Below are 27,612 nucleotides of genomic sequence, written 5' to 3' on the forward strand. Positions count from 1 at the left end.
CATAGTCGGACAGTTTCGTGATAGTAGTACTGTGATAAAAACTGATGAATGTGTGATCCAAAAATATGTAAATATATAATAAAAATGACATGGATTTGAGTCATCCAGTGGCTATTTTATGATACGCCAAGGAATCTCTTTTTTTTTTTTTGTAAGTTCACAACTGGCTTTGATTTTACAGGAGTTTTAGATAATTAAATATTCAAATATTCAGCACTGTGTATTTTCTTTACAGTAAACGTTTAATTATTTGAAATACTTTCACTGCATTGAACAATATCAAAGGATGAAAAATACAGAAGTGTCTCCTTTAAAAAGAGACGCTTTTTCCAAACTATTCTTGACTTATAATCATTTAAGTGCATTTTCACATCTGTGTTTAAAATGGGCTAATGACAGAAAACAGGTTCAAAATAAAGAGTCTGTATTGGCATCCATTGTTCTGTCTGGAACCGTCGGAACCCATAAAAAACTATTCTTTGGACTTTTAAATCGTCCTTCAAGAAATAATGGCTCTTTCTCAAAACATTCATTACAAAACTAAAAATGTGTATTAAATTCATCAGGGACCTTTATTTTAATGCGTCTAGACTGTTAGATTTGTACACACTAAGAATTACAAATACACTACTTTAATGTCCATTCCAATGCACAATAATATCTATCTATCTATCTATCTATCTATCTATCTATCTATCTATCTATCTATCTATCTATCTATCTATATATATATATATATATATATATATATATATATATATATATATATATATATACATAGATATATATATATATATACATAGATATATATATATACATATACATAGATATATATATATACATATATATATATATATATATATACATATACATAGATATATATATATACATATATATATATATATATATATATATATATATATATATATATATACATAGATATATATATATACATATATATATATATATATATATAGATATATATATAGATAGATATATATATATAGATATATATATATATATATATATATATATATATATATATATATATATATATATATATATATATAGATATATATATATAGATAGATATAGATATATATATATATATATACATAGATATATATATATACATATATATATATATATACATATATATATATATATACATAGATATATATATATACATATATATATATATATACATATATATATATATATATATATATATATATAGATAGATATATATATATATATAGATATATATATATATATATATAGATATATATATAGATATATATATATATATATATATATATATATATATATATATATATATATATATATATATATATATATAGATATATATATATAGATAGATATAGATATATATATATATATATCTATATATATATATATATATATATATATATATATAGATATATATATATATATATATATATATATAAGTGCAGTTTTGTTGCCTGTCCCTTCAAATTGACCTCTGTTACAGTCCCCCTCACTCCCATCCCGGATAAGCCCCCACGTGTAACGCACCGATCCTACTTCACCCAACCCGGTCTGAGCTGGGATCGAACCGGCGATTCTTAGTATGGGAGTCGGTTTCTCTAACAAGGAGGCTAAAGACCATGGCCTTTAGCGTCTGTCGCTAGAGCACATTTAGAGGTCAGAGGAGTGAGGTTTACTTGTATAGCACTTCGCTGGCTGGCGTCTGTTACAATAGCAATCTGAATATTCTTTAAAGACACCAACATTATAAATAATAAATAATTATTCACGGTATATTGAAGTGCCCACGATATCAAGATTGTGCATGTTCATTATCAGGATGTTATTGAATATCGCCATAGGTCTACACCAGGGTCGACCAACCCTGTTCCTGGAGATCTACCTTCCTGCAGATTTCAGTTGCAACCCTGACCAAACACACCTGCCAGTAATTATAAAGTGCTGTTTAAGTTCTAATTAATTGGCTCAGGTGTGTTTGATCAGGGTTGGAGCTGAACTCTGCAGATCCCCAGGAAAAGGGTTGAGCAGCCCTGGTCTACAGGGTTAATGATGTTTGTAAATTGCATTTTACAGTATTTCACAGTAATTTGAACTGGATTTTACAGTTATACGGTATGTTACTGTATTTTAAAGTTGCATTGTGAAAACTACTGTATATTTTACAGTAAAGATATACAGTACTGTAAATACATATACAGCAAGACAAATGGTGCTGTAAATGTAAACACAGTATTCTTGCTGTAATTGAATTACAGTAAGTTACTGTAGATTCTGCAAGAAATTCTTAATAGTGTAGACTCAGTAGAAAACAAAAGTTTTGAATAATGTTTTCCCAAATCATCAAACTGATATTCAAATCTGCTAAACATCGTAATGCAGGATGTTTTCCTTTAAGGTTTGTTTCTGAACACGAACTAAAGCACGGGTTTCATACATTTTTTAAATAATAAATAATTATTGATGGTATACTAAAGCACCCACAATATCAATACTGTGCATGTTCATTGTCAGGATATTATTGAATATCGCTATCGGTCTACACTGTTAATGATTTTTGTAAATTACACAGTATTTAACTGTGATATGAGTTGTATTTTGCTGTAGGACAGTTATGCAGTATGCTACTGTATTTAAGTTGCATTTGGAAACTACTGTATATTTCACAGTAAAACTGTAAATACATATACAACAAGATAAATTGTGCTGTAAATGTAAACAGCATTCTTGCTGTAATTGAATTACAGTAAGTTACTGTAGATTCTACAGGGAATTGTTAACATTGTGCACTCAACAGAAACCAGAAGTTTTGAAAGGTTTCTCAAATCATCAAACTGATATTGAAATCTGCTAAACATTGAAATGCAGGATATTTTCCTTTAAGGTTTGTTTCTGAGCACGAGCTAAAGCAGAGGTTTCATACATTTTTTAAATAACTATTCACGGTATACTGAAGCGCCCACGATATCAATATTGTGCATGTTCATTTTCAGGATATTATTGAATCTCGCTATCGGTCTACACTCAATAGAAACCTAAAGTTTTCAATAAAGTTCTTAAATTATCAAAGCAATATTTAAATCTGTTCAACATTGAATCGGCAGGATGTTTTCCTTTAAGGTTTGTTTGTGAGCATGAGCTAAAGCAGAGGTTTGCTATAATAACCTACGGCCGCATTAGTATATATCAACATCAACCTTGATAAAAACCATTCAGATTGGAAGCTGTAAATAAAACTACGGTTCACATAATGAGGTGGTTGACCAGCCAAGTCAAGAAGTTAGCAGAAATGAGCAACCCTTAAATAAGAAGTCATCCAATGTGCTAGTTTCCTTAGAGAGAAACCCCCCAATTGTAATGTGATCTGTAGAAACACTACCCTTCGGCGAGGGTTAAGCAAATTAGTACAAAAATCCATGATTTTTCAAAGCACATCTCTGTGAGCACCAGAGTCCTGTTTACTTGAGATGTGAAACAGGGTTATAAAACAGCACGTGTATTTGTATAGTAATCCAGTTTGCACATGAACCAAGTGTGAACTCTCTGAATGCACCACAAGAAGACTCTGGATTCTGGGAGCACCACGTGACCAGCTTTTAGGATATCACACTGATGGGCCACTTTCCCAGAATCCCGAGCAAAGGAGCACACAATATGTTAGACTATCAAAAGTCAGTAGAAGCACAATGCTAGTCAGCCTTTAGATTAGCACGCAGGCTGATCTGTGCACAGTTCAGGACAAGAGAAAAGCTGTGTTTACACCACATGATAATAGTCAATTAAACTTGACATTTCTAAATTTGTCACATTAATTTAAGGAAATGCATATTTTTTAATTCCCAGGTTTTCAATGTGGTTGTAGACTTAAAAAAATTAGGAAATAAAACGATTTGATTAGTTTAAACATGCTGATTTACTTTATTAAGCTTTTCTTCTTATGGTAAAATTATTACTTTTAAATTATATCAATTGTTATTTCTGTTCGAAGGTTTATGGCTGAAACGATTTGTTGTTAATGCAGCCTTGCTTATTAAACTTATAAATATTTTTCTTCAGTCTTTGAATGTTTGAATGGTGCAATGGATGTTTAGTAATTGCATTAAAGGCGCTGTTTATATGATTTTCTTCTAAATCATTAAATTACCATAATATTTTTATATTAAGTGAACATACTTCGAAAAACAATGCAAAATCAGATATTCTCCTAAGAAAATGTGCATTCTGTGTCAGAATGTCTGTCTTTGTTTTGGTCTCTATTAACCAGCCCACTGCCAGTTTACCAATTACATTTCAGCACTTTGGGTTTCCTAGTGAATTGGGACCGGATAAAAAAACCCTCTACAATGTTTTGAATTTGGACCGCAATACCTAGTTCAACCAATATCAATCCTACATACAGCACGTTTAAATCAAATCAAGTCACATTGCAAAAAATGACAGTAACCTTGGTTCCCTGAGGGGAACAAGACTCTCCATCAAATATCAATGCTATATATACACTATCGATTCGAGAAAGTCCTGAAGCACATGTGAAAATCACTCCAATGTAAATGACCTGTGACAGCTTCAGCTTCAACTTTGTCGAAACAAGCAAGCCAGGCATGTAGGGAGTATGGCAAAGAAAAGCTGCATCTCGTTCCTCTCAGGGAAGCATGGTTACAGTTGTAACCTGGGACGTTCCCCTTCAGGGAAGTTTGATGCTGCTTTACATAACGACGCTATGGGAACGCAACGGGTGACGTCCGCTTCAAGGCACTAAAAGTCTGACCATAGGGAGGGATCTACATCCCATTGGTAAAACCGGATGAAGATATGAAGGGTAGACCACCCCGCTGAGTTGCATACATCTGACTCAGATGTACGAAACCAGGGAACCACGATAAGGGTTTCCAACTAAAACAAACTTCTTCTATCCTACATGACTGGGCATCTTTGTGGACTTAGGTGTCCAAAGTCCTAACAGGGCAAAGTAAATTAAGCCTTTCGGAGGTGGATTAAAGGCCTGCAGCACTACAGGTAAAGCCACAATAGTGGGAACCTTAGGTACGTACGGTGCCCTGACCATTCCAGGGGCAAAGTTTCAAGGGGGCCACATATAGGGTCTGTAGGTCTCCCACTCTTTTGAGGGAGGAAATTGCCAACAGAAAAATGCTTCTTGTTCCAATACAAGAGCCTGCTCAGGTTTCACTACAGTATGCAGTATGCCGTTGAAATGAGGTGGACAAGATTTTAACCAAATTCTGTATCGTCTCTCTATTTTGAGCAGGACCCACTGTGAGATGTTCTGCAGACACTTCCAAGCTGCCAGAAAATTTTCTAAGGGAACCAGTCTCTCAAAACTAGCCTCTGGATTTTCCAGAGTAGCTAATTCAGGACCTGAAGTGGATGACCAGCAGGATACTGCAGAATTAACTGTGCTTGGACCGAGAGGGGGCAAAACCTCCAGTGGACCGCCAACACTTGGAGAGGGATTGCCGAGGGCTGCTGTGCCCTGAAGCACTGAACGTGGCAGGATTAGTGGAATGGACCACGGAGGCCACTGGGGAGAGGCAAGTGTTACACACTGTAGTTGACACTGCCAGAAGGGACTGCTCTCACAGGCCTGACGCAACTGGCATCAGGGCCTCTTCGAGGTCCTTTTTGTGACTATAACGGTCCTCAAACCACCATAGAAGACCATGGCTGAGAGCATTGCCTTGCTCTCCTTGTGCTCCGCTCTATGCTGGTTCGAGGAGCTAGTAGACGGATGTAGCTGCTTCCACCTGGCAGCCCCAGAGGCCTTTAATTGCGGGGGAAAGTTGCCGAACAGACCCTTTGGCAAAATTGGAGCATCAAGGAAGAGTTTTCTATCCTCTGTTTCTCCATAATCAACATAGCTGCATTTCCTTGGTGTCACAAAGAGCGAGATCTGAAGCCTGAAGTAGTTATCTCAGATCATCTCTCAGATCGATGCGTCCTGATGAAATGTGACAATCATCCAGTTACATTGTAGTGATATTACACACGCTTCTGGACTTCCTCAAATTAAAAGTGTACCCATAGCATCGATATTTAATGCAGCGTCGAAGTTCTCTAAAGGGGAAGTGTGAGTTTTACCTTGCCATCAGATGTTGTGGTGTGAACATAGCTTAGCTGAACCTAAAGCAAAACGAAAGTCAGAAAGTGAGAGAGAAATTATGGAGCACCATGAAGCTGCACCATGGAGAGTTTCCTGCACGGACAGTAAAACACATGCAGGGGCTAAAAACAACACAACATCCCTGATACCTGACCGAAAACACACACACAAACACAAAATACAGTGGTGTCGAGTAAAAACAGCAGAATCAGATGCAAATGATTCCAGCTGTTCCTGCATTCGGAAGGTCTGTGTGTGTTTCTGCTGGCAGATATATTGCATCAGACGACAACAAACCATAAAGTAATTGAACAACTCTCACAAAAGACCAGTTCAGCCAAAAATGTCACGTCTGTCACAAGTCAATACGTTTAAATGGACAACAGTTTTCTGGGGAAAGACGCATTAACGATCTCGTAATTAAATAGAGGGGGATGGGGGGCGAGGATTTGTCTGTGGTAGTAGGATACTGGGGAGTAGGGGGTGGCGGGGTTATCTTTGGTCACCCCTGCAACCTGTCGCAGGGCCCCTGAATTGCCAGGGCCCTATAAAATCGGTCACTCTTTTGCCCCAACTTACTATGCCTCTGGCTATACTTTAGTTGAACAACTAATCAGTGCAATCAATCCACTAAAAAACGTTTGTTTTGGTGATCTTAAAGTCTGAACATTTGCTTCTGTGTTTGGAGTGGCGGTCCATTTCTGATGAAGTCAGTTCGATGGCTTCTGACACAACGCCCCTCCCCTTTTAACCACTCTTACTGTTAGTTTGCTATGAGGTAATGATGCACAAAAATAAAGCCCCACCCCCTACTCAATATTCCGTTTCAGTTGGAAGTACATCAACATAGTGAAAGTTCACGCGGACTTTAATCACACTATTGCCATTGATTCACATATAGCAGTGTTTAATGGCTTTGAACAAGAATGGTGTTTTCTGTTTGCACGTATAGCATGGCAAATAAATATCTGCACTTGAAGCTTTCGTATAATTAAAAATTAACTGTATATGGTACATTAAGAACACAAATTGTTTGTTAATACAATAAATTCCATTGTAAACAATGGCTGGTGTCGCATAAGAAACCAAATATCAAATATACAAAGCTATCAATTCCCAAAATAGAGTTGTATGAAAAAGAGTTAACGCAATTGCAGAATAAAGTCTGACATATGGGCCCTATGAAAACATTTTGTGGGAAATAGTGAACAGCGCAGGGGGAGGTTGTTGGAGATAAAATTGAAGAGCGCGAGGGAAGGAGTGAATGTTGTCGCGGACGAAAGTGAACCGCGCAGGGGGAGGAGCAAAACTGAGAAGCACGGGGGGGAGGAGTGGATGTTGTTGCAGACGTTGGGGCCCCTCATAGTATCTTTGAGGGCCTCAAAATGGCATGGGCCTCTAGAATCATCCCAAATTCAGCCCCCCTCCTGCTGGCGGCGCCCCTGACCACATGACTTCATTATGATAAGGTGCGTTCGACTTCATGCAGCGCTGCACAGATCGATCGGAATCTGTCTTAAAGTGGTGCATGCTGGTTAGAAATCTTGTCCGGATTGATGCTGCACTGACGCCATGTGACTGTCACATGTGGCATCAAAATACCGTGACAGTGCTCCGAGATCAGACGACTGATTCAGACCGTGCAGCATCTGAAGAGCGACTGCACGAGCTCTGATGACGACACTGATATTACACAATTGGCCGAGTTCACCGCATGACAACAACCACGTGTGTTTCGGGTTTATTGTTGGACAACTTCTGTCTCACAAATTTCAAAACAAACAATTAACTTTTCATACCATCTCAATCGTGTACACATCATGCTTATTAAAAGATTACAAATATTTTACTGCAGAAATCATGTTAAATAATCTGGTTATAAAAGATTGTTTGCACAGGTTTTTTTCAACCTTTTCTATACTATTTACTGCATTCAGCTCCATGAACGATTTAAATGATATATTTTAGTAAATAACCAAATATTAACTCAAATATGTCTTACAGACTTGTAATAAAATAATTATCATCATTGATCCTATTAAATAATTAGAAAATGATTTTTAGTATTCCAAAATATATATATTTTATTTCCTGACTAGCCGTTTATACCTAGTCTTTCTGGGAAACGTCCACTTAAAGTGTAGCTCACTTATTTTAGGAATGTCACTTTGTTCAGTCTTTTTGGATTCAAGTGCTTTTCTGAAAATGCTTTCATTATCCAAAATAATCTTAATCACTGTTTAAGACTTAATCAAAACACCTTGTTTTCGGTTTTACATTAATATATATTGGAAAATTTTATATCTATAAATGAAAATAAGTGTAAACCCCTTTTTAGCATATTCAAACAAGAAGTATTAGCCTAGAGTGAAGTTGAAACTCCCAGAATGTGTGCTTATTGCTTTGTATTTAATAGGCCTGTTCGTTTTTGTTTATATTACCCTCTGGTTTCCCCTTATTTCTCTCATGCGTTTGTAATATATTTAATTCCTTATTGTTTAAAAATGAACTATAGCTTGTAGAGACTGTAAAAAAAACAATGATGAAGCCATGTGATCGGTCATCATGACTGCCGCAACTTTGAGCCCCAAAGTGTCCGGCTTGACTGCTCAGTTTTCAACTCCGCCCCCGCCTGCGCTCGGCTAATCTCGTTGATCACCGGCTGCAGCTGTGCTTCATGTCGAACGCACTTTTTGTCTTGTTAACTGTTGGTTGCTAGGTTACCAATACCACAGTTAACTGCTCTAACATCTTGATGAAAGCACACGATTTGCGGTTGGGAATACATTTTTTTTTTTTTCGCCAACTTTGAGGAGAATCGCTTCACGTTAGAACGAAAACCGAACTTGTGTACTATGACTTAAACAAAAACGGGAACAGAAAATAAACATACCAAAAGCAAATCATGCATCTTAAAGCAACAGTTCTCCCCACAAAATATATATTGGGGTGAACTATCCCTTTAATATTGTCTTTTCAGAATAAGATCAATAATTAAATTACTGATGTCCATGTAAACGCACCCAGTTCCACTGACTTCAATAGTAAGGAAACCAAAAAAATACTATAGAAGTCAATGGGAGCCAAAATGGTTCAGCACCAACATTCTTCAAGAGATTCTGCACAGAAGACATGCAGTTAATAAGAATGTTAATTTTGATTAGATTAATTAATAATTAAATTTCTTATGTCCATGTACACGTACCCACACTTATTGACTTCCATAGTATAGAGACCAAAACAATACTATGGAAGTCAATGGGAGCCAAAATGGTTCGGCTCCACCATTTTTCGAGAGATCTTGTTTTGTGCTGCACAAAAATTCAGCATGTTAAATTTTGGATGAACTGTCCTTTCGAGGTGTGTGAGTGTGTAACACATCTCTCAGCATGAGCTTGTGTATGTGTTTCTCACTGTTTGTTCCCTATTTAGGCTCCATCAGAAAGGCATCATACAAGACTGTGAGAATTTGTATTGCTGAGAGACTGAAAGACAAGGAGAGATAAGAGCACCATAGTAGAGTTGTGTGTGAACAGTTATTGTTGTATAGCTGTACCGTATGACGAGTGTATATCAACTGTAAACAGTGTATTGTTGGCTTTTCCAGCACCTCTTCTCTCTCACAGGAAACGTGTGTGTGTGTGTGGAAATGATGTTTGTGTGGATGTTACAGATACATTTTCTAAGCAGGCTAGTGTACAACAGCATGTTAATCTGACACTTTCACCTAATAAATCGAATTTTACTTGATTTCACTTAAAGTAATTGGAGAAATGATGGGAACTAATGCTTAATTAATCACATGTCATTATGTCGAGTGTAATGAACTGAAATTAAAGGCATTTTTCGTCCCCAAGAGCTGCTTAACAGAGAGAAGATTTTAAACACACCTTTAAACATAATAGTTTTAATAACTTATTTCTAATAACTGATTTATTTTATCTTTGCTATGATGACAGCACAGAATATTTGACTAGATGTTTTTCAAGATACTAGTATTCAGCTGAAAGTGACATTTAAAAGCTTGACAAATCATTGTATAACGATGGTTTGTTCTGTAGACAATCAAAAATTAATATTGCTTAAGGGGCTAATAATATTGACCTTAAAATGGTTTTAAAGGAGTTAAAAACTGCTTTTATTCTAGCCGAAATAAAACAAAGAACACTTTCTCTAGAAGAAAAAATATTATAGGAAATACTGTGAAAATTTCCTTGCTCTGTTAAACATCATTTGGGAAATATTGGAAAACTATTTGGCAGATGGTAAAGCAACACAAGTGTGTTTTCAAATAAATATGTGAAGTGTCTCGGGGTTGAATGGTAATATTAAGATAGCACCACCCGTTCAGAGGCCACAAGCAACAATGAAGAACACAGGAAGGTTGGACTTGATGATGTCATCGTGCACTGGTGGGCGGGGCTTCGTTAACAGGCAAAGTATTCCTTCAGTGGAGCAAAGAGGTGCCTTATCACAGGGACGCTCCATGATCTTCCCAGCAGCCTCTGTCTGGCCAGACGACTCATGTTGGACACGTCAGTGTAATGGACGGGGAAGCCGAAAACTCTGAAAGACGCATGAAGAAGGGGTTTTTAAACACTCAAATACAAACTGGTGTGTATAATAAAGTCAAAAGTTAAAAATAAAAAGGCATTAATATAATTATACATTTTTTGCATTGTGTTATTTATATGATATAAATATAAGCTTATAGAGAGTATATATATATACACTGGCTGGAGGGTGTGCATTATTTTTGTTGAAACGCACATGTAGTTCCAGTCAGTTTTGATCATAGTTCGAAATAAATGCACTTCTCCCAAACATGTGTAGCTACCATAGAAACTCGCATGCGCTGCACAGGAAACAGATGAGGACTGTTAATGGTGGATGGGAAATCCGCAAGATTAAGAAAATGCTCATCAATTACGCCACAAAATCAAGTTTTAAGAGTTTTTCCAAGCGAGAATATAGTTATTTTAAAGTCAAATCGGCAGTTTATGTATAAGGATAGCACATCTTTAAAAATGTTGGAAGTTGGCTCCCCCCCAAGCGAAGCTTTATATCGGCCAGACCATCTCAGGACCTGCCGCTGGATCTAATCTCTTGCCTCTCTGTTGTTAAAACTTGATGTATAATAAATCTTTGGTGTATCTAACGGTCAGTCTTTGGACTTTTGAATCTATTATTTGTTCTCAGGTGAATTTTTTGGCAGATCGCAGAGATAAGTTTTATAATTTGTTTATGACCGTAAATATTGTAATATTACACTGATCCTGAGTGTTTGGCTGATTTTGCTTTTGTTTTAAAGAAGATAAATAAAGCAGAATGTCCTCTTACCTGTCCCGATATATTTAGTTTTTCTGCAAAATTTCCCTAACTTACGTATTTAACAGCAGAGATTTCTGAAATCTCTTCAAAATGCAGCTTATGTGCCCTTGAATTGGTGTTTCATACAACTTTGTGAATGTTTATTAATGTGTATAGATTAATGTGTTTTTAATAATCATAACATTATTCTACTTAAAGCAGTGATCGCGGCTTTCCAGCATTAAAGGTCATTAAAGGTATACATACAGATGCTCCCTCATCAGAGAGGTGGTAGAAAGTAGACAAAAATAAACACGTGTGACTGGAAACACACTCCAGGTGTGACTGGGAATGTCTTAATTGTCCACCTGTGATCGGATTGATGAAATCCCATCTTAATATTAGCAGGCACGCACATGCGCACGCTCACGCTCTCTCCACCTGTCAGCCTGTCACAGCGGATTCAGTGAAGGGACTAGAAAAATCTAACATGTAAAAACTGACAAAAATTCGGACAAATATTGCGCTGCAATAGGTTAGGTTACATTATTTATACCCGAAGGTAGATTTGGTTTGCAGTCAAGAGTCCTCATCTCACAACAGTGCCACACAAAGGAACTCACACAGTAACAACAAATAAACATTAGGACATAAAACATAAAAACACTTATAAAAGTATAAATTAATAATCACTTCAAGTGTCCACCCCCCAATAATTGGGGGCCCCAATAAATGTTTAAAACTATCTAAAATATACAGGTCACCGAAATACCTCTGCTTTAGTCTTTGCCTTATTTAAATATGTAATGGCTGCTGGTATGAAACTATTTTTGTATCGTTTCGTTCTACAGCTTAATACTAGAAACCTGCAACCAGTAGGAAGGAGCTGAAATTCTGAGTGTAGGGGATGAGCAGTGTCACTTAAAATTGAATTTGTGATTCTCTTTAGCTGCTTGGTGTACACAGCCTCTAGATTAGCTAGTGACACCCCAGTTAGCTTACTGGACCACTTAATGAGCAAAACTATTTTAAACTTATGCCTACCTTGGCAAATGACCATAGAATAAGCGGGATAATCAACTGCTTGTTATTAAAACTATTATGTTTATAAATGTGTTGAAAAAAATCTTCTCTCCGTTAAACAGAAGTTGAGGAAAAAAACAAACATAATTCTGACTTCAACTGTATATGAGTACATCCATCACTAATCTCTCATTTCATTTAATATTTTCTATAGGAAGCTATACAATTATATTTGTGCACATATCTGTACATTAGATTAGTTGGAACTGAAGACACATCTGGAGCTAATCTAACAAAATAACCTGTCCAAAAATAAGTAGTCCAAATTTATATGTTGATGAAAAATATTAAATAAAAAAAATTATTCAAATCAAGTAAAAATCAAGAGAAACAAAAAAATATTATCATCAATGTTTTGTTCTGTATTCATTAAAATGATTTAAAATGTATTAATTATTCAAATGATTAAAATTACTTTTTTTAATTAAGTTATTAAAATATACAATACAATTTAACATTTCCCATTATTCTGAATAATGTTTATATTCCCACATTTAATTATTAACCTCAACACCTAAAAATAATGCTGAGCAATAGTGAAATAAACATTTTACAGTTTAATAAACAGCATTTTAAAAAGAAATATGCTTAAGTATATAAAAAACATCTCCAAAAAGAAACAATCTACATTTAGTTTTTCTTTAGATTTTAGGATAAACAGGGTTTCAGAAGCCTCACCTCTCCATCTCTGTGCACCACAGGATATCCTCTTTATTGTTCATGTACACCGGGTAGTGCTGGTCTTTGCCCTGCTTTATGGAGTTTGAGCGAGTTGTGATGGTTCGCACTTTATTGAACTGAAAAAACAAACCCAGTACAAAAAAAAAACACAACCTACTGTGAAGCAGCAAGTCTTCTGATTATTGTCAAAAAACACACAAAAAAGAAAAGTCTGTTTTCACAAGATGTAATAGAAATCTCTGGTGTCCTTAGAATGTTACAGCTCCAAACACTGCACAGATCAGTTAATATATCATGCTGTAAATGCCCCTTTTAAGAGGAAGTAAAAACACTGTTCCTCTCTTTAAATGTAAATGAGCTGCTTCTCCCCGCCCCCTTTCCAGAAGAGGGCGGGGCCTTTAAAGCAAATGCTTCAGTGACTCAAGGAACGACAATCAAACCAACTGCATGTGTTTAAAGCCTTGTCTATAATAACCAACAACAATAACAAAGTTACATCCAAACACACGTCCTATTCTTTTGCCACATATGGTGAGGCATACTGCCAAAAACCCGACAACTTGTTTTTATTAAAACAAATATAAATATGCATATAATAAAAAATACTAAATTATTTGTGTATTGCTGTACATCCAGTGTGTATTAAGCAATGTGTAAATGTTTGGACCCACATAGGCACTAACTCCACACAGAAATGTTAACTGGCCCAGCCGGGACTTGATCCTGCGACCTTCTTACTATGAGGCAACAGTGCTAACCACTGAGCCAGCGTGCTGCCCTGCAACTGTTCAAACTGCAATGTCAAATGCTAATGAAAGCTCGAAGAGTACAAAGTTAGAAAAGACATAAAATAATAACAATCTGTTTAACAATCCAGAAACATTGAAATGTAATATTATGCAGAATCAACATTTACATGGTGTTTGAATATCAATGTGCTGAAAAAAAGCATCTACAATAACTCATTTCATTTATTGTGGATAATTAATCCTCCAAAGCAGAGATGTCAAAAGCTCCGCCCTCTTCTGGATAAATGCAGAGAGCAGCAGCTCATTTGCATTTAAAGAGACACACAAAAACAGCTTGTTATTATTCTCAGAAAAAAAACTGAAATGTCCAGCATTGGTGTAATAAATGACGTGTTCGGTATTTTGAGCTGGAACTTGACAGACATTCTGGGGCCACCAGAGGCTTGTATTACATCTTGTGTGAAAAGGGAGCAATAGGTGTCATTTAAATCCTGACCTTTTCATGTACATAAAACATTAAAGGTGCTGTGTGTAAGTTTTTGACTCTTCTACAGCATAAAAACACCATAATATGTTTGCAGATATTCAAGAAATATGGCAAGTGAACATTCTTGTTTATCTGAAAAAACAGTGCTGAAGTCAGATATTCTGCTTTAAAAATGTGCGTTACGTGCCGGACAGCTGCCTTTGCTTTGGTCATTTTTAGCCAATTATATTTCAGCAGCCCGTGGTTCCTTGGTGGAATACAGTGTATTTCATTCATTCAGTCAGGAAGGCTCTCAGAGCATGCGTCCGCGACCGAAAATGCGACCTCCAATGGACAGCAGCAGTCTCCGAAACGAGATGCAGATTCAGAATTCCACATGAGGTTATTAATTAGCAAATATTATAATTATTATGAATGTAAACACTAGGTGAGCAGGTAACATTGTAACCCCGTGTCCTGACAACACGTTACAGGACGAGATAAGCAGTGATAAACAATTTGGCAGTTTGCACCAGACGAAACACGATTTAAATACAGCCATTCAGAAGCACATAATATGCACTCACTCAGGAAATGGTAAGATTTATAATCTAATTAATACAGATTAAACCTCTTTAACATTATTAAATGTACATGCTGAATCACTGATATGTGTTGGCTTGCTTTGAGTCACAGTTCAGTGTGTTCAACGTAAAAGTTCAATGTGTTTTGATCCAGGAGTGCAATACCTAGTTCAACCACTGGGTGACAAACTTACATACTGCACCTTTAAAAATGAACACGCATACAAACACAAACACACACACACACCTTAGCTGTGCGTCCATGTTCCAGACAGTCTTGCAGGTCGAGTTTATCATTCATCATAGCAGTTAGTGGCCTGAGAAAGAGAAACACATAGACACATAGGTCCTGTGAAGTGCTTTGAAATAGGCACTTTTTATTCAATGTTTGATGTAATCTCAACTGAAAAATGAAGAGAGGGGGCGGGACATAGAGTAGCCCCTCCCCTTTAAAAAAACTACCAATAGCGTTTAGTTTTTAATCACAGCTCTGCCAGCGAGAGTGGTTGAGATCAAGCGCATCAAATGAAAAGCAATTGAGAAGGAACTGTTTAAACTGCTATTCATTCAGTTCTTTTTCTAATCTGTTGTTCATTTTGATGTCTATTTCACATGTGTCTCGAACGCTAGTAAAATAGTAGCCACTCTCAGTCATACGGTCACAGTCTTACCGGTTCATGCCAGGAAGGTTCCCCCAGAAGTATCGGGCTCTGTGTGCGGCTGACACCTCCTTAGCATCGATCATGACTGGATTACACTGGACACAAACGAGAACAAGAACAATAAATTCGGCATTTCAGAAGAAAATCATAGCTCATTAAATAACTTGAGTCTGAATAAACGGAAATTTAAGGAAAACGGACGAAAAAACAAAAACTAAAATGTTAAACTGAAATAAAATAAAAACTAGAACAAACAGAAACTGTGTTGTGCATTGTACATGTTGTGCATTGTGCATCTGCACACATTGTACTGTGTTGTGTGCATACAAAACTAACTGAAACCAACTAAAATTATAGCAAAAACCTCCTTCGTTTTCGGCTTTGTAAATGTATTTAATACATAAGCCTTCTGTAAGCCTTTAGAAGTAAATTTATCTACTTCGCGCTGCCAGGTGTTTGACCCATACGACACCTCAAAGTCTGATGCCATTGGCCAGATCAAGCCGGTTCTCCTTCATTCAGTCCTCGCTGTTGTCCCAAGATAACAACAACGAGCGGACATGACAGCAGCACGGTGACAACATTAAATACAGAGACTTAAAATGATACATCCAACACAATTGTGCCCAATCATAGGTTTTATTTCTGTCTTAGTGATCGCGAACAAATCCTTCTTTTTATCCGGATCTTGAACTAGTGACTAAATCGAACTGAATCATTTGAAACAATTCACGTCTCCAATAACGTTAAGCACTTATTCACAAACAATTTACTTTTTAACATGCTTAATATCCCCCTCTGACGCAAAATAAACCAATATATACGCTGTTATTCAGTTATTAGAACAGTACACTGGGAACTGAACACAAACAGTACATGACAGCCTGCTGTGACTGAACTAAACTTGAACAACTGCAGCGTGGGTAAACCGAGGGCTTAAATTAGAGGATCTGGAGTAAAAACTTAAGTTTATTTCATAACAGAAAACCGTAATGGTGTTTAAATAAGTGAATCATGCTTCAGTTGGGTTACAAAACATAATTGTAAGAAACTTTTCAGATCATGGTGAAGTTTTAACTGCCTGAAATTACTATTGCTGACTACATTATTTTGGTATGTTGAGTATGGCGGCAAATCAATGCCAATATTAATCGAGCGCAGCGGTGATGTTTGCGCGCGAGGAGAAGTGAACCGTGAGCAGATTACAGATCTACACGCGAGAAAACTACAGCTCGCGAGCGCACAGGGGATCTTCACGCGCACGCTCAACTGATCGAGTGCGAAGAAAACAAGTCCCGCGCGCGCACCTCATCATCTGTGCGCGCGATGTACGCTCTCGCGAGCGAGGTCATGCCTACAGCGCGCGCGCGCCCGATCAGTCCTCTCCGCTCGCTCGCTGGTTCTTCTCTCTGCTCGCGCGAAACATTTTGGAATTTTGTCAGTCCTGGGGCGGGACTTGGTTCACTTGTTATCTCTAGCGCTATTGGCTACTCTACCTTTCCGGAAGTTAGCCGGGATTGGACGCCGATTAAACGACGAACCATAATTCATGTGATTTTATCATCACCTTAACAAACATGGCTTCAACGGACCAGCACGTAAGTAATCATTTCATTTATTATGAAAATTATTGCCTTTGTTAGAAAAGGAAGTTATTAGAAACTTTATTAACAGGCGCCCTGTTTACTGACACATTGTCTTGTTAAATCAACTAATCTACTTAATCTTTCATTTATATTTAATTTACACAAAGCAACTTTGTAGTCAAAGTATCAATACTTCATCAATATATGCAATTGCACCATTGAAGGTAGTAAAACTACATTATTCACAAACTAGTGTATACTTTATATTTGGTATTCTGCTCAAATAAAGTATATAGCATTGCACAGTGTATTTTTTCTTTCACATTTAAGTTTTCATTATATAAATTTTGTTTAGAGGGAGCACTGCAAAAAATGCTAGAAACAAGACAAAATCTAAACAAGAAAAGCATTTTTTGCAATACTGGCGTCCAATCCCGGCTAACTTCCGGAAAGGTAGATTAGCCAATAGCGCTAGAGATAACAAGTGAACCAAGTCCCGCCCCAGGACTGACAAAATTCCAAAATGTTTCGCGCGAGCAGAGAGAAGAACCAGCGAGCGAGCGGAGAGAACTGATCGCGCGCGCTGTAGGCATGACCTCACTCGCGGCGCGGGACTTGTTTTCTTCGCGCTGGATCAGTTGAGCGCGCGCGTGAAGATCTCCTGTGCGCTCGCGAGCTGTAGTTTTCTCGCGTGTAGATCTGTAATCTGCTCACAGTTCACTTCTCCTCGCGCGCAAACATCACCGCTGCACTCGATTAATATTGGCATTGATTTGCCGCAATATGCTGAGTCCTAACATGGGAGGATTGTCACAAAAGATCTGGTTTGCGTTAAAGATCTGAACATCCCATCACTACTGTGTATCTAACCTCAGTAGTAGTCTTGCACACATATTGTATTTAGTGCAGCTATCTTGTGGGCTGTTGTATTTGAATTTGAGGATGGGTAGATGGTAGAGGTAGATGATAGTGGTCATGTGTCCTCTGAATACATCTTTCAAAAATGTATGGTTGAGTTTTTATCAAATAACATATTTAATCTGTTGATTTTGAATCTTGCACCCAACAAATATCTTTATTTAGAAAAAAAACTAAAACTAATACTGAAACTAATAAAACTAAACTAAAACCAAGAAATTTCAAAATATAGAAACTAATAAAAACTAGTAAATCTGCCTCTAAAAACCAATTTAAACTAACTGAATTTGAAAACAAAAAGTCAAACCTAAATAAAAACTAAAACCAATGAAAAATCCAAAACTATTATAACCTTGGTTTGAGCATGTGTTGTTGTAGTGTATTTACACACCTCCAGAAAGCGTGAGATGTCTTTCTTGTCGCTGACCCCCATCGCAACCACGTTTTCAAACAGCCAGAAAAACGGCCGGTCGTCTCCTTCTTTAGGCCGCGCTTCGTGAAGCAGCCGGTAAAACTCAAAGAACAGGCGCCCGGTTCCCTCTGCACATAAACAAACACTTATTTAACACAAGTGCATGAACGAACGCACAAACAAATATAAGGATTTTAGTGATGAAAACGGATCTAATGGTGCGTGTCATACCAAACAGGCCTTTCCTGGCAGGATTGACGATGGACAGATCATTACAGGGACTTCCACCTATCACAAGATCAAACGGCCCCCACTCCTGAATCTACAGAGACAAAGAGGGACATCAGGGCTCTGTTCTTCATACCTTGCTATAAAGGGGACCTATTATGCCCCTATTTACAAGATGTAAAATAAGTCTCTGATATCCCTAGAGTGTCAAAAGAAGTGGCTCAGAAGAAGGCAGCGTTCGTTTGTGCATCTTAAAACTCTCTTAGTCGCGGACAGACGGCTGCTTCTCACTCAGGGCTATTTATGCTAATGAGGGAGAAATCATCATTAATGGGTGGAGCTTTCTCTCGCTGATGACACGTACAGAGGGAAAATGTCAACTAAAGTGTTTCCGCAGACTGTTTTTATCAAGTTTGATTAGCCTGTGAGACTGAAAGGGATTTTGCTCACATGTTTGCGTGTGATGTTCCTGATGTCTCCAATATACGTGATCCGCTCAAAGTGTCGCACCATCCCGACAGTGATGGAGTCTTCACAGACCTCCGACGCCACATAACGATCCACCTGAATGCCCAGATCCTTCAGCACCAGCAGCCCTAAACACACAGACATATGCGCGCACACACACGCACATTTTATTTGGATAGTTTAGTTGGATAGTATGGAAAACACAAATAAAAAAAGTAGTGATTTCTAAATTTACTTTGACTTGGGTGACACGAACTCAGGACTACATTGGCAAACCACAATAATCAATAATCACAAATGTCAAGTACCACAATATGTAGTTACATCCACAAATGCCAGTACTGTGCCAAAAGGAAGCCCTATGTTAACAATGTCCAGAAGCATTGTTGACTTCTCTGGGCTTGGAGGCATCTGGGATGAACCATCACACAGTGGAAATGTGTACCATGGTCAGATGAATCAGTATTTCAGGTATTTTTTTGGGAGAAAAGGATGCCGTGTGCTCCGGACCTAAGAAGAAAAGGATCATCTAGACCAGTGGTCCTCAACCACCCGTATCTGTCTGTAGATCAATTGGTACTGGGCTGCACAAGAAATCATTAATTCTTTTCGTTTGATTTATTATCTGAGTCTGAACGGTCTTTTACTTTGAAAAATATATTTGTCACTTGAGCGGCCAAATTTAACCCACAAGAAGCAAAATGAGTAAGAAACAGACGTCTTTTGAAAGATTCTTTGCAAAATGGAAAAGGCTGAGTGAAGGACCCACGAGCTGCCAAGGAATAGATCCGCAACCCATTTGTCTACAATTCAGGTGAATCCAGCATGTCTGTGCAAGAAGATCAACTGATGGAGATCGCAAATGACTGTGGCCTTTTAGGGGCCGTTCGCATATCGCGTCATTTCTAGAGTTTGCGCACGTTCATTGTTTCCAATTTGCTCGCGCCTTCCAGACAACGCACCTAGTTGAATGAATTCCACGGGCGCACCATGAGTCACGGACAAGAATTGACCAATCAGCTTCAACTTGTATGGAATATACACATTTCGGTAGACTAATTATCTCAGAAAAACACAGAACACGCAAACACTGTTGTGCTTTGTTTTTTCTTCAGAAATAAAACTTGTATCAGAGTGACAGCAATGTTTTGTCACCCTGTTATCCTCACTTGTTATCCTCAGAGAAAACAGTAGATGGTCGCCTAGCAACCTACGACTCCCACCGGTCCGTGGCAAAATTGTCCAGCGTTGACCGGTCCGTGGTGATAAAAAGGTCGAGGACCACTGATCTAGACTGTTACCATCAACAAGTCCAAAAGGCAGGGTCTGTCATGGTATGGGGTTGTGTCAATGCTCTTGGCAAAGGTAACTTGCACTTCTGTGATGGCACCATTCATGCTGAAAAGTGCATAGAGATTTTGGAGCACACTATACTGCCTTCTTTTCCAAGGACGCTCATGCATATTTAAACAAGAAAATGCAAAACCACATTCTGCACACATTACAAAGTCCTGGCTGCAGGGAAAGAGGATACAGGTACTTGACTGGCCTGCCTGCAGTCCCGACCTGTCTTCAAAAGAGAATGTGTGGTGCATTTTGAAGCACAAAATGCAACAATTAAATGCCACCTTAAGACTTGTTTGCAGGAAGAATGGGACAAAATTACACCTGAAACACTAAATGTCTTTTAAGTGTTGTTAAAAGGAATGGCAACATTACAAAGTGGTAAAAGCTTTACTGTTTTAATTTTTTTTTAAATGTGTTGCAAACCAAAATTAGAATACTGTACATGTTTATTTTGGGAAAAAAGTAAAAGGTTTTATTTTTTTATGCATCTCTATTAATGTTCTCATATAAAGTACTGAACAATAGTGGTCTTACCTGTAGCAATGCCATCAAATAAAGACAGCACTCTGATTGGCTGCCTTTTCTCAGGGGCTACTGGCGAATACAAAGTCGGCGGCTCCTATAAAAGACACAGATAAATTGCACAACTGCTAGGACCAGTGATGGTTGTAACTAGTGACAAGGTAACTAGTTACTGTAAAAAAGTAAAGCAAGCGATTAGGGTTTATTTTTAGCTAATTTAATTACATTCATTCATTTTCATTCGGTTTGGTCTCTATTTCAGAGGTCTCCACAACGGAATAAACCGCCAGCTTATCCAACATGTTTTACAAAGCGGATGCCCTTACAGCTGCAACCCAGTACTGGGAAACATCCATACACACTCATACACTTCGGCCAATTTAGTTTTTCAATTCACCTATAGCACATGTCTTTGGACTGTGGGGGAACCGGAGCACCCAGAGGAAGCCCACACTAGCATGAGGAGAACATGCAAACTCCACACAGAAATGCCTACTGACCTAGCCGGAACTCGAAACAGTGACCTTCTTGCTGTGAGGCGACAGTGCTAACCACTGAGCCACCGTGTTGTATTATTAAATATAATTTTGTTTAGCTAAAAGGCCAAGGTTTGGAACCACTTGAGGGAGAGTGAATAGTGACTAAATTTACACTTTTGGTTGAACTATCCCTTTAAATACAAATTAAGTGGTGCAATTTGTAATTAATCATTTTTCTTTAAAAATTTTTAAAGTAATTTTCAAACACTGATTATAACACACACACATACGCAATCTGAACTCACAAAGTCCTGGTCGTGGTTGTTGGCGAAGAAGAGCTGCAGTCGTGAGGTCCAGTCATCTCTGCGTCTCAGGAGGCCGAAGACGTTCCGGCTGCAGCACATATAGCAGTTCCAGGGGTCTACACTAATAGCGGCCTGAGCACAACCAGTGCCCACCAGCAGGTCCACACACTCCACACAGAAACACCTGCATGCGCACACACACAAACACACGATTAATTTATTTGGAATTACTAATACTAATTAAAGCAACACAGCATCCAAATAATCATAAAGAGCCTGTGATGCTTCACAGTAAAAGCAGTAGATACAAGCATTGAGTTTCTTTTGCATGACAATATTAAAATACTGTTATTGCAGACACAGAACAGTATATCCCCTCACACACAGTTTATGAACGTGTCCTAGGCTACCGTAGATTAAAACAACTAAGTTTGTGTTGTAGCCACACACTTTCAGAGCATTTATTAATTCTGGGAGTCACAATCAAATCCCAAAATGATTCTTGATCTATATTTTGTTGTCTGTGCAAATGCATCTTACCAGCTTATTTAACTTTTACATTTTAACCACAATTGGAGGTTTTTTTGGTGCTTTTTTGTGTGTTTTTAAAGTTGAAGTCAGAATTATTAGCCTCCCTGTATATTTTTTAATATCATCTTTAGGACGTCCCTAAAGATTCTCACCCCTAATATACAGCTGAAGTCAAAATTATTAGCTCTCCAAATGATGTTTAACAGAGCAAGGACATTTTCAGTGTATTTCTTATAATATTTTTTCTTCTGGAGAAAGTCTTATTTGTTTTATTTCGGCAAGAATAAAAGCAGTTGTTAAATTTTTTAAAAACCATTTTAAGGTCAAAATTCATTCATATATTTTCTTTTTGGCTTAGTCCCTTTATTAATCCGGGGTCGCCACAGCGGAATGAACCGCCAACTTATCCACCATGTTTTTACGTAGCGGATGCCCTTCCAGCAGCAACCCATCTCTGAGAAAAAGGTCAATATTATTAGGAATATTTTGTTTTCGATGGTCTACAGAACAAACCATCATTATACAATGACTTGTCTAATTACCCTAACTTGCCTAAGTAACCCAGTTAAGCCTTTAAATTTTTTAAGGATAAAATAAATCAGTCATTAGAAATGAGTTATTAAAACTATTATATTTAGAAATGTGTTGAAAGAAATTTCCAGTTAATCAGAAATTAGAGGAAAAATATACAGAGGAGCTAATAATTCTGACTTCAACTGTATTAATTTGTTAAATATAAATATTAAACAAAGCTGGACTTGACTTGAAATGAAAACAGTGTATTTTCACACTCATGGCCACAGACTGACACTGACCTGCAGCAGTTGTTGTTTCCGCACATGAGCACTTCTCTTCCTCCACAGCAGATGGTGCAGAAAGACTGATAGCCGTCCTCATCATACTGATATGCACACTCCAGAAAGCTGTTCTGAAGACCAGCAACAACACAGAAACCTCAGTACCAATCAGAGTACAGAACACTGACAGCTGGACACATAGCCTTCCATTGCTTTTTTGTACTGTTCAAACCATATTTTTTATTGCCCTTCCCCTTACAGGAAACTGTGTGCATGTTTTGAGACATTCATTTATTTTCCTTCGGCTTAGTCTCTGATTTATCAGGGGTCGCCACAGCTGAATGAACCACCAACTATTTCGGCATATGTTTTATGCAGCGGTTGCCCTTCCAGCCGCAATATATCGCAATGTCCAACTTTTGCAATATTGTGCAGCCTAGTTTGTACAGTATAAAAAACAAGCAGAAACCTATGAAATGTCCCCACAATTCACAAAATCAAATGTGTGTGAGTGTGTGTGTGTACCTTGCAGCTCTGGCACATTGCACCGACAAACAGAGGGTGCTCAAGTGCAACGTTCAGACTTCCACAGGAAATACAGATATCTGCACACAAAAACCACTCGATCACCATATGAGGAACAGCATGCTACTGTCACATTATTAAAGGCATAGTTCACCTTAAACAGAACATTTCCTCCCCTGCAGGCAGAGGACGTCAATATAATGTCATATTGACATTGTACCTCAACATAGTGGGGACGTTGGATTTTGTTTGAATGAAAATCGGGTTGACGTCAGAACCCAACGCCAGGCCGATGTCAATGTCCAACGTCCAACCTAAAATCAACCTAAAATCAACCAAATATCAACGTAAATCAAGTTACACCTTGACTTTGTGTGGACGTTACCACTATGACATCAATCCAATGTTGGATTTTGGTTTCTTTCCAACACAGCCTAAAATCAACCAAGTATCAACGTAATTTGACGTCATTTTTGGACGTCAAAATAACATCGTCCTTAGATGCTGGCTTGACATTGAATTTTGGTCACATGACATCATAATCTAAACCTAACCTAATACTAACGTCTTATGATGTTGTGTGCCTCCTGGGTCACCATCTACTCAAGTAGATCTAAATGTTTATGAATTTCTTTCCTCTATTGAACACACACACACACACACACACACACACACACACACACACACACACACACACACACACAGATTTTCTGAAGAATGTTGGGGAAAAAAGTAGCCATTTATGTCTACAGTAGGAACAAAAAATATGGAAATCTGTTTTTTCTATCCTTCTTAAGTTAACCTTCCGTTGTGTGCAAGAAACACATAAGAAATAGAGTGCATCCGGAAAGTATTGATAGCGCTTCACTTTTTCCACATTTTTATGTTAAAGCCTTATTCCAAAATATATTAAATTTATTTATTTACTCTTAATTCTGCACACAATGCCCCATAATGACAATGTGAAAAAAGCCTTTGCCGTGAAGCTCTAAATGGAGCTCAGGTACATTCTGTTTCCACTGATCATTCTTAAGATGTTTCAGCAGCTTAATTGGAGTTCACCTGTGGTAAATTCAGTTGATTGGACTTGACTTGAAAAGGCATACACCTGTCTATATAAGGTCCCAGGGTTGACAGTGCATGTCAAAGCACAAACCAAGCATGAAGACAAAGGAATTGTCTGTAAACCTCAGAGGTAGGATTGTCTCGAGGCACAAGGCCGGGGAAGGTTACTGCTGCTCTGAAAGTTCCAATGAGCACAGTGACCTCCATCATTCGTAAGTGCAAGATGTTTGGAACCACCAGGCTCTTCCTAGATCAGGGGAGAAGGGCCTTAGTCAGGGAGGGGATCAATAACCTGATGGTCACTCTGTCTGAGAGCAATGTACAGAGACATCCTGAATGAAAACCTCTTGACCTCAGACTGGGATAACAGTTCATCTTCCAGCAGGACAATGACCCAAGGCACACTGCCAAAATATCAATGGAGTGGCTTCTGTGAATGTCCTTGAGTGGCCCAGCCAGAGCCCAGAGCTAAATCCTATTGAACATCTCTGGAGATATCTGAAAATGGCAGTACACCGTCGCTTCCCATCCAACCTGATAGAGCTTGAGAGGTACAGCAAAGAGGACTGGGCAAAAACTCCCAAAGACAGGTGTGCCAAGCTTGTGTCATCATATTCAAAAAGACTTGAGGCTGTAATTGCTGCCAAAGGTGCATCAACAAAATATTGAGCAAAGACTGTGAATAGTGATGTACATGTGATTTTTCAGCTTTTTTAATAAATTTGCAACAATTTTAAAAACTTAAAATTGTCATTATGGGGTATTGTGTGTAGAATTTAGAGAAAATAAATGAATTTAATCCATTTTAGAATAAGGTTGTAACATACTTTCCAGTATATCCAGATAAAGCTTGAATTATATTTTTGAATGAATCAACTACACTTGAAAACAAATATAGTTTGGTTTTGTATCGTAACTAACACGAGGTACAGTCCGTCATCCAAAGCACATCACATGACAGGAACTACACAAACGCCCATAAACTTGAAAAAGTCACTGTTATTTATGAATACACAATTAAGACAAAGTTGTGGATTACTTCAGAAGAGCAACGCAATCGGACACTCATTATTCAGAGGATTATAATGTGTAGAATGGCATGAGGTTGGTGTCGTGATCTCTTTCACCTCGAGTGGGCATTCACTTCTAGCCCAAGCTTTCAGGTAGCTTGGCCAACCTGAAAAAATGCCAATGTATTTATTGTAGTCCCCAAACTTCGTTCGCTGTAGGCTTTGTTAAACTAACTCAGTAAAAGCCAATGTCTCCCTTTGCACTGAACTTTGAGCGTCTTACATTCAAAGATGTTGTTTATGTTCACACAGATACATTACACATCAACTCAAGTTTAAAAGATAATACCACCCCTTTAATTGCTCAACTTATTTTTTGAATAGCAAGATAGATAAGTTTGATAAAAAACTATTTAGTTTTTATATTATGTTAGTAGTATAATCCCTAAGTATTTCTAATACACAGATCTGCACTCACCACTTCACACAGTGAACTATTTTGATGCCTGCACTAAACACTGTCAGTAATCTGGATGCTGATTCAGCTAAGTTTGATTCAACACAAGCAGAGACTTTCAGATTTACATTTAACATCAAACTCACCTTCCATATTGCGACACTTCTGTTTGACCTCTAACATGAGTCTCTCTGAGGAAACAAAACATGTGGTCAGCAATGGCTGCATCACGCGTAAGTGAGTGTGTGTGTGATAACCTGAGTTCCTTCACCAATGATCTCTCTGATTTTGGATGTGTGTGTTTGTGAGTGGTGTGTGTGTGTGATACCTCGGGTTCCTTCATCAATGATCTCCTTGATTTTGGTCTTCTCGACACTGTTCTTCCGGGGTTTCTTGGCAGGGGGTGGAGCCGTGTATGAAGCAGCTTCAGGCTCCCACATCTCTGGATAAACCTCAGTGTATGGATTCCGCTCCGCTACAACACACACACACACACACACACACACACGCACACACACACACGCACACACACACGCACACACACACACACACACACACACACATTTGTTTTAATATCAAAGGTATAGCAAACACTAGCCTAGAGCTCAATCTGCTGTTCAAAATTAGCCTAGAGCACCATCTGCTGTTCAAAACTAGTCTAGAGCACCATTTGCTGTTCAAAACTAGCCTAGAGTGCCATCTGCAGTTCAAAACTAACCTAGAGCTCCATCTGCTGTTCAAATCTAGTCTAGAGCGCCATCTGCTGTTCAAAACTAGCCTAGAGCTCCATCTGGTGTTCAAAACTAGCCTAGAGCTCCATCTGCTGTTCAAATCTAGTCTAGAGCGCCATCTGCTGTTCAAAACTAGCCTAGAGCTCCATCTGGTGTTCAAAACTAGTCTAGAGCGCCATCTGTTAGATTTTGTATATATACATATATTATATTACATATATATTATTTCACATATTATTAATTTCAATGACAAATTTTAAACAATGACCAACTCTGGGGTCTAGAGACTGAGTGCTTGATCAATCATATGTTAATATAATAATAAACAGTACCTGGTGGTGGCTCCAGGCCTTTTGGCCCAGAGGGCAGAAACCCAGTGCTGGCCCACTCAATCATCTGCTGCGCCTGTGTCTCATTCTCCTCCATCTTTCCCTCAGGGGTATAGTTCATGTACTCACAGTGAGGGAATGGTTTACCTGCACGCAAACCCCCTGTCTGAACCCAACAAAACACATAATGATGCATGAATAAAACACTGACAGACATAGTTA

At 38.0% G+C, this 27,612-nt stretch overlaps 1 protein-coding gene across 1 annotated transcript in view; it reads right to left on the minus strand.

Moving 5' to 3' along the window:
- Window positions 1-1,475: 1,475 nt before the first annotated feature.
- LOC130247541 (DNA (cytosine-5)-methyltransferase 3A-like) overlaps window positions 1,476-27,612 on the minus strand; it is a 33,866-nt gene continuing 7,729 nt past the window's right edge. The window contains exons 4-17 of the mRNA XM_056480822.1: window positions 27,394-27,556; window positions 26,659-26,805; window positions 26,477-26,521; window positions 23,799-23,878; window positions 23,292-23,404; window positions 21,946-22,129; window positions 21,174-21,258; window positions 19,275-19,420; window positions 18,828-18,918; window positions 18,576-18,724; window positions 15,690-15,775; window positions 15,266-15,335; window positions 13,217-13,335; window positions 1,476-10,711 (exon numbers count right to left, since the gene is read on the minus strand). Coding sequence (XP_056336797.1) covers window positions 10,573-10,711; window positions 13,217-13,335; window positions 15,266-15,335; window positions 15,690-15,775; window positions 18,576-18,724; window positions 18,828-18,918; window positions 19,275-19,420; window positions 21,174-21,258; window positions 21,946-22,129; window positions 23,292-23,404; window positions 23,799-23,878; window positions 26,477-26,521; window positions 26,659-26,805; window positions 27,394-27,556 — 1,617 coding nt within the window. The 3' untranslated portion in view covers window positions 1,476-10,572. The remainder of the gene's footprint in view (window positions 10,712-13,216; window positions 13,336-15,265; window positions 15,336-15,689; window positions 15,776-18,575; window positions 18,725-18,827; window positions 18,919-19,274; window positions 19,421-21,173; window positions 21,259-21,945; window positions 22,130-23,291; window positions 23,405-23,798; window positions 23,879-26,476; window positions 26,522-26,658; window positions 26,806-27,393; window positions 27,557-27,612) is intronic.

The sequence above is a fragment of the Danio aesculapii genome, chromosome 20 (genome assembly GCF_903798145.1).
Source record: "Danio aesculapii chromosome 20, fDanAes4.1, whole genome shotgun sequence".
In the NCBI taxonomy this organism is placed as follows: domain Eukaryota; kingdom Metazoa; phylum Chordata; class Actinopteri; order Cypriniformes; family Danionidae; genus Danio; species Danio aesculapii.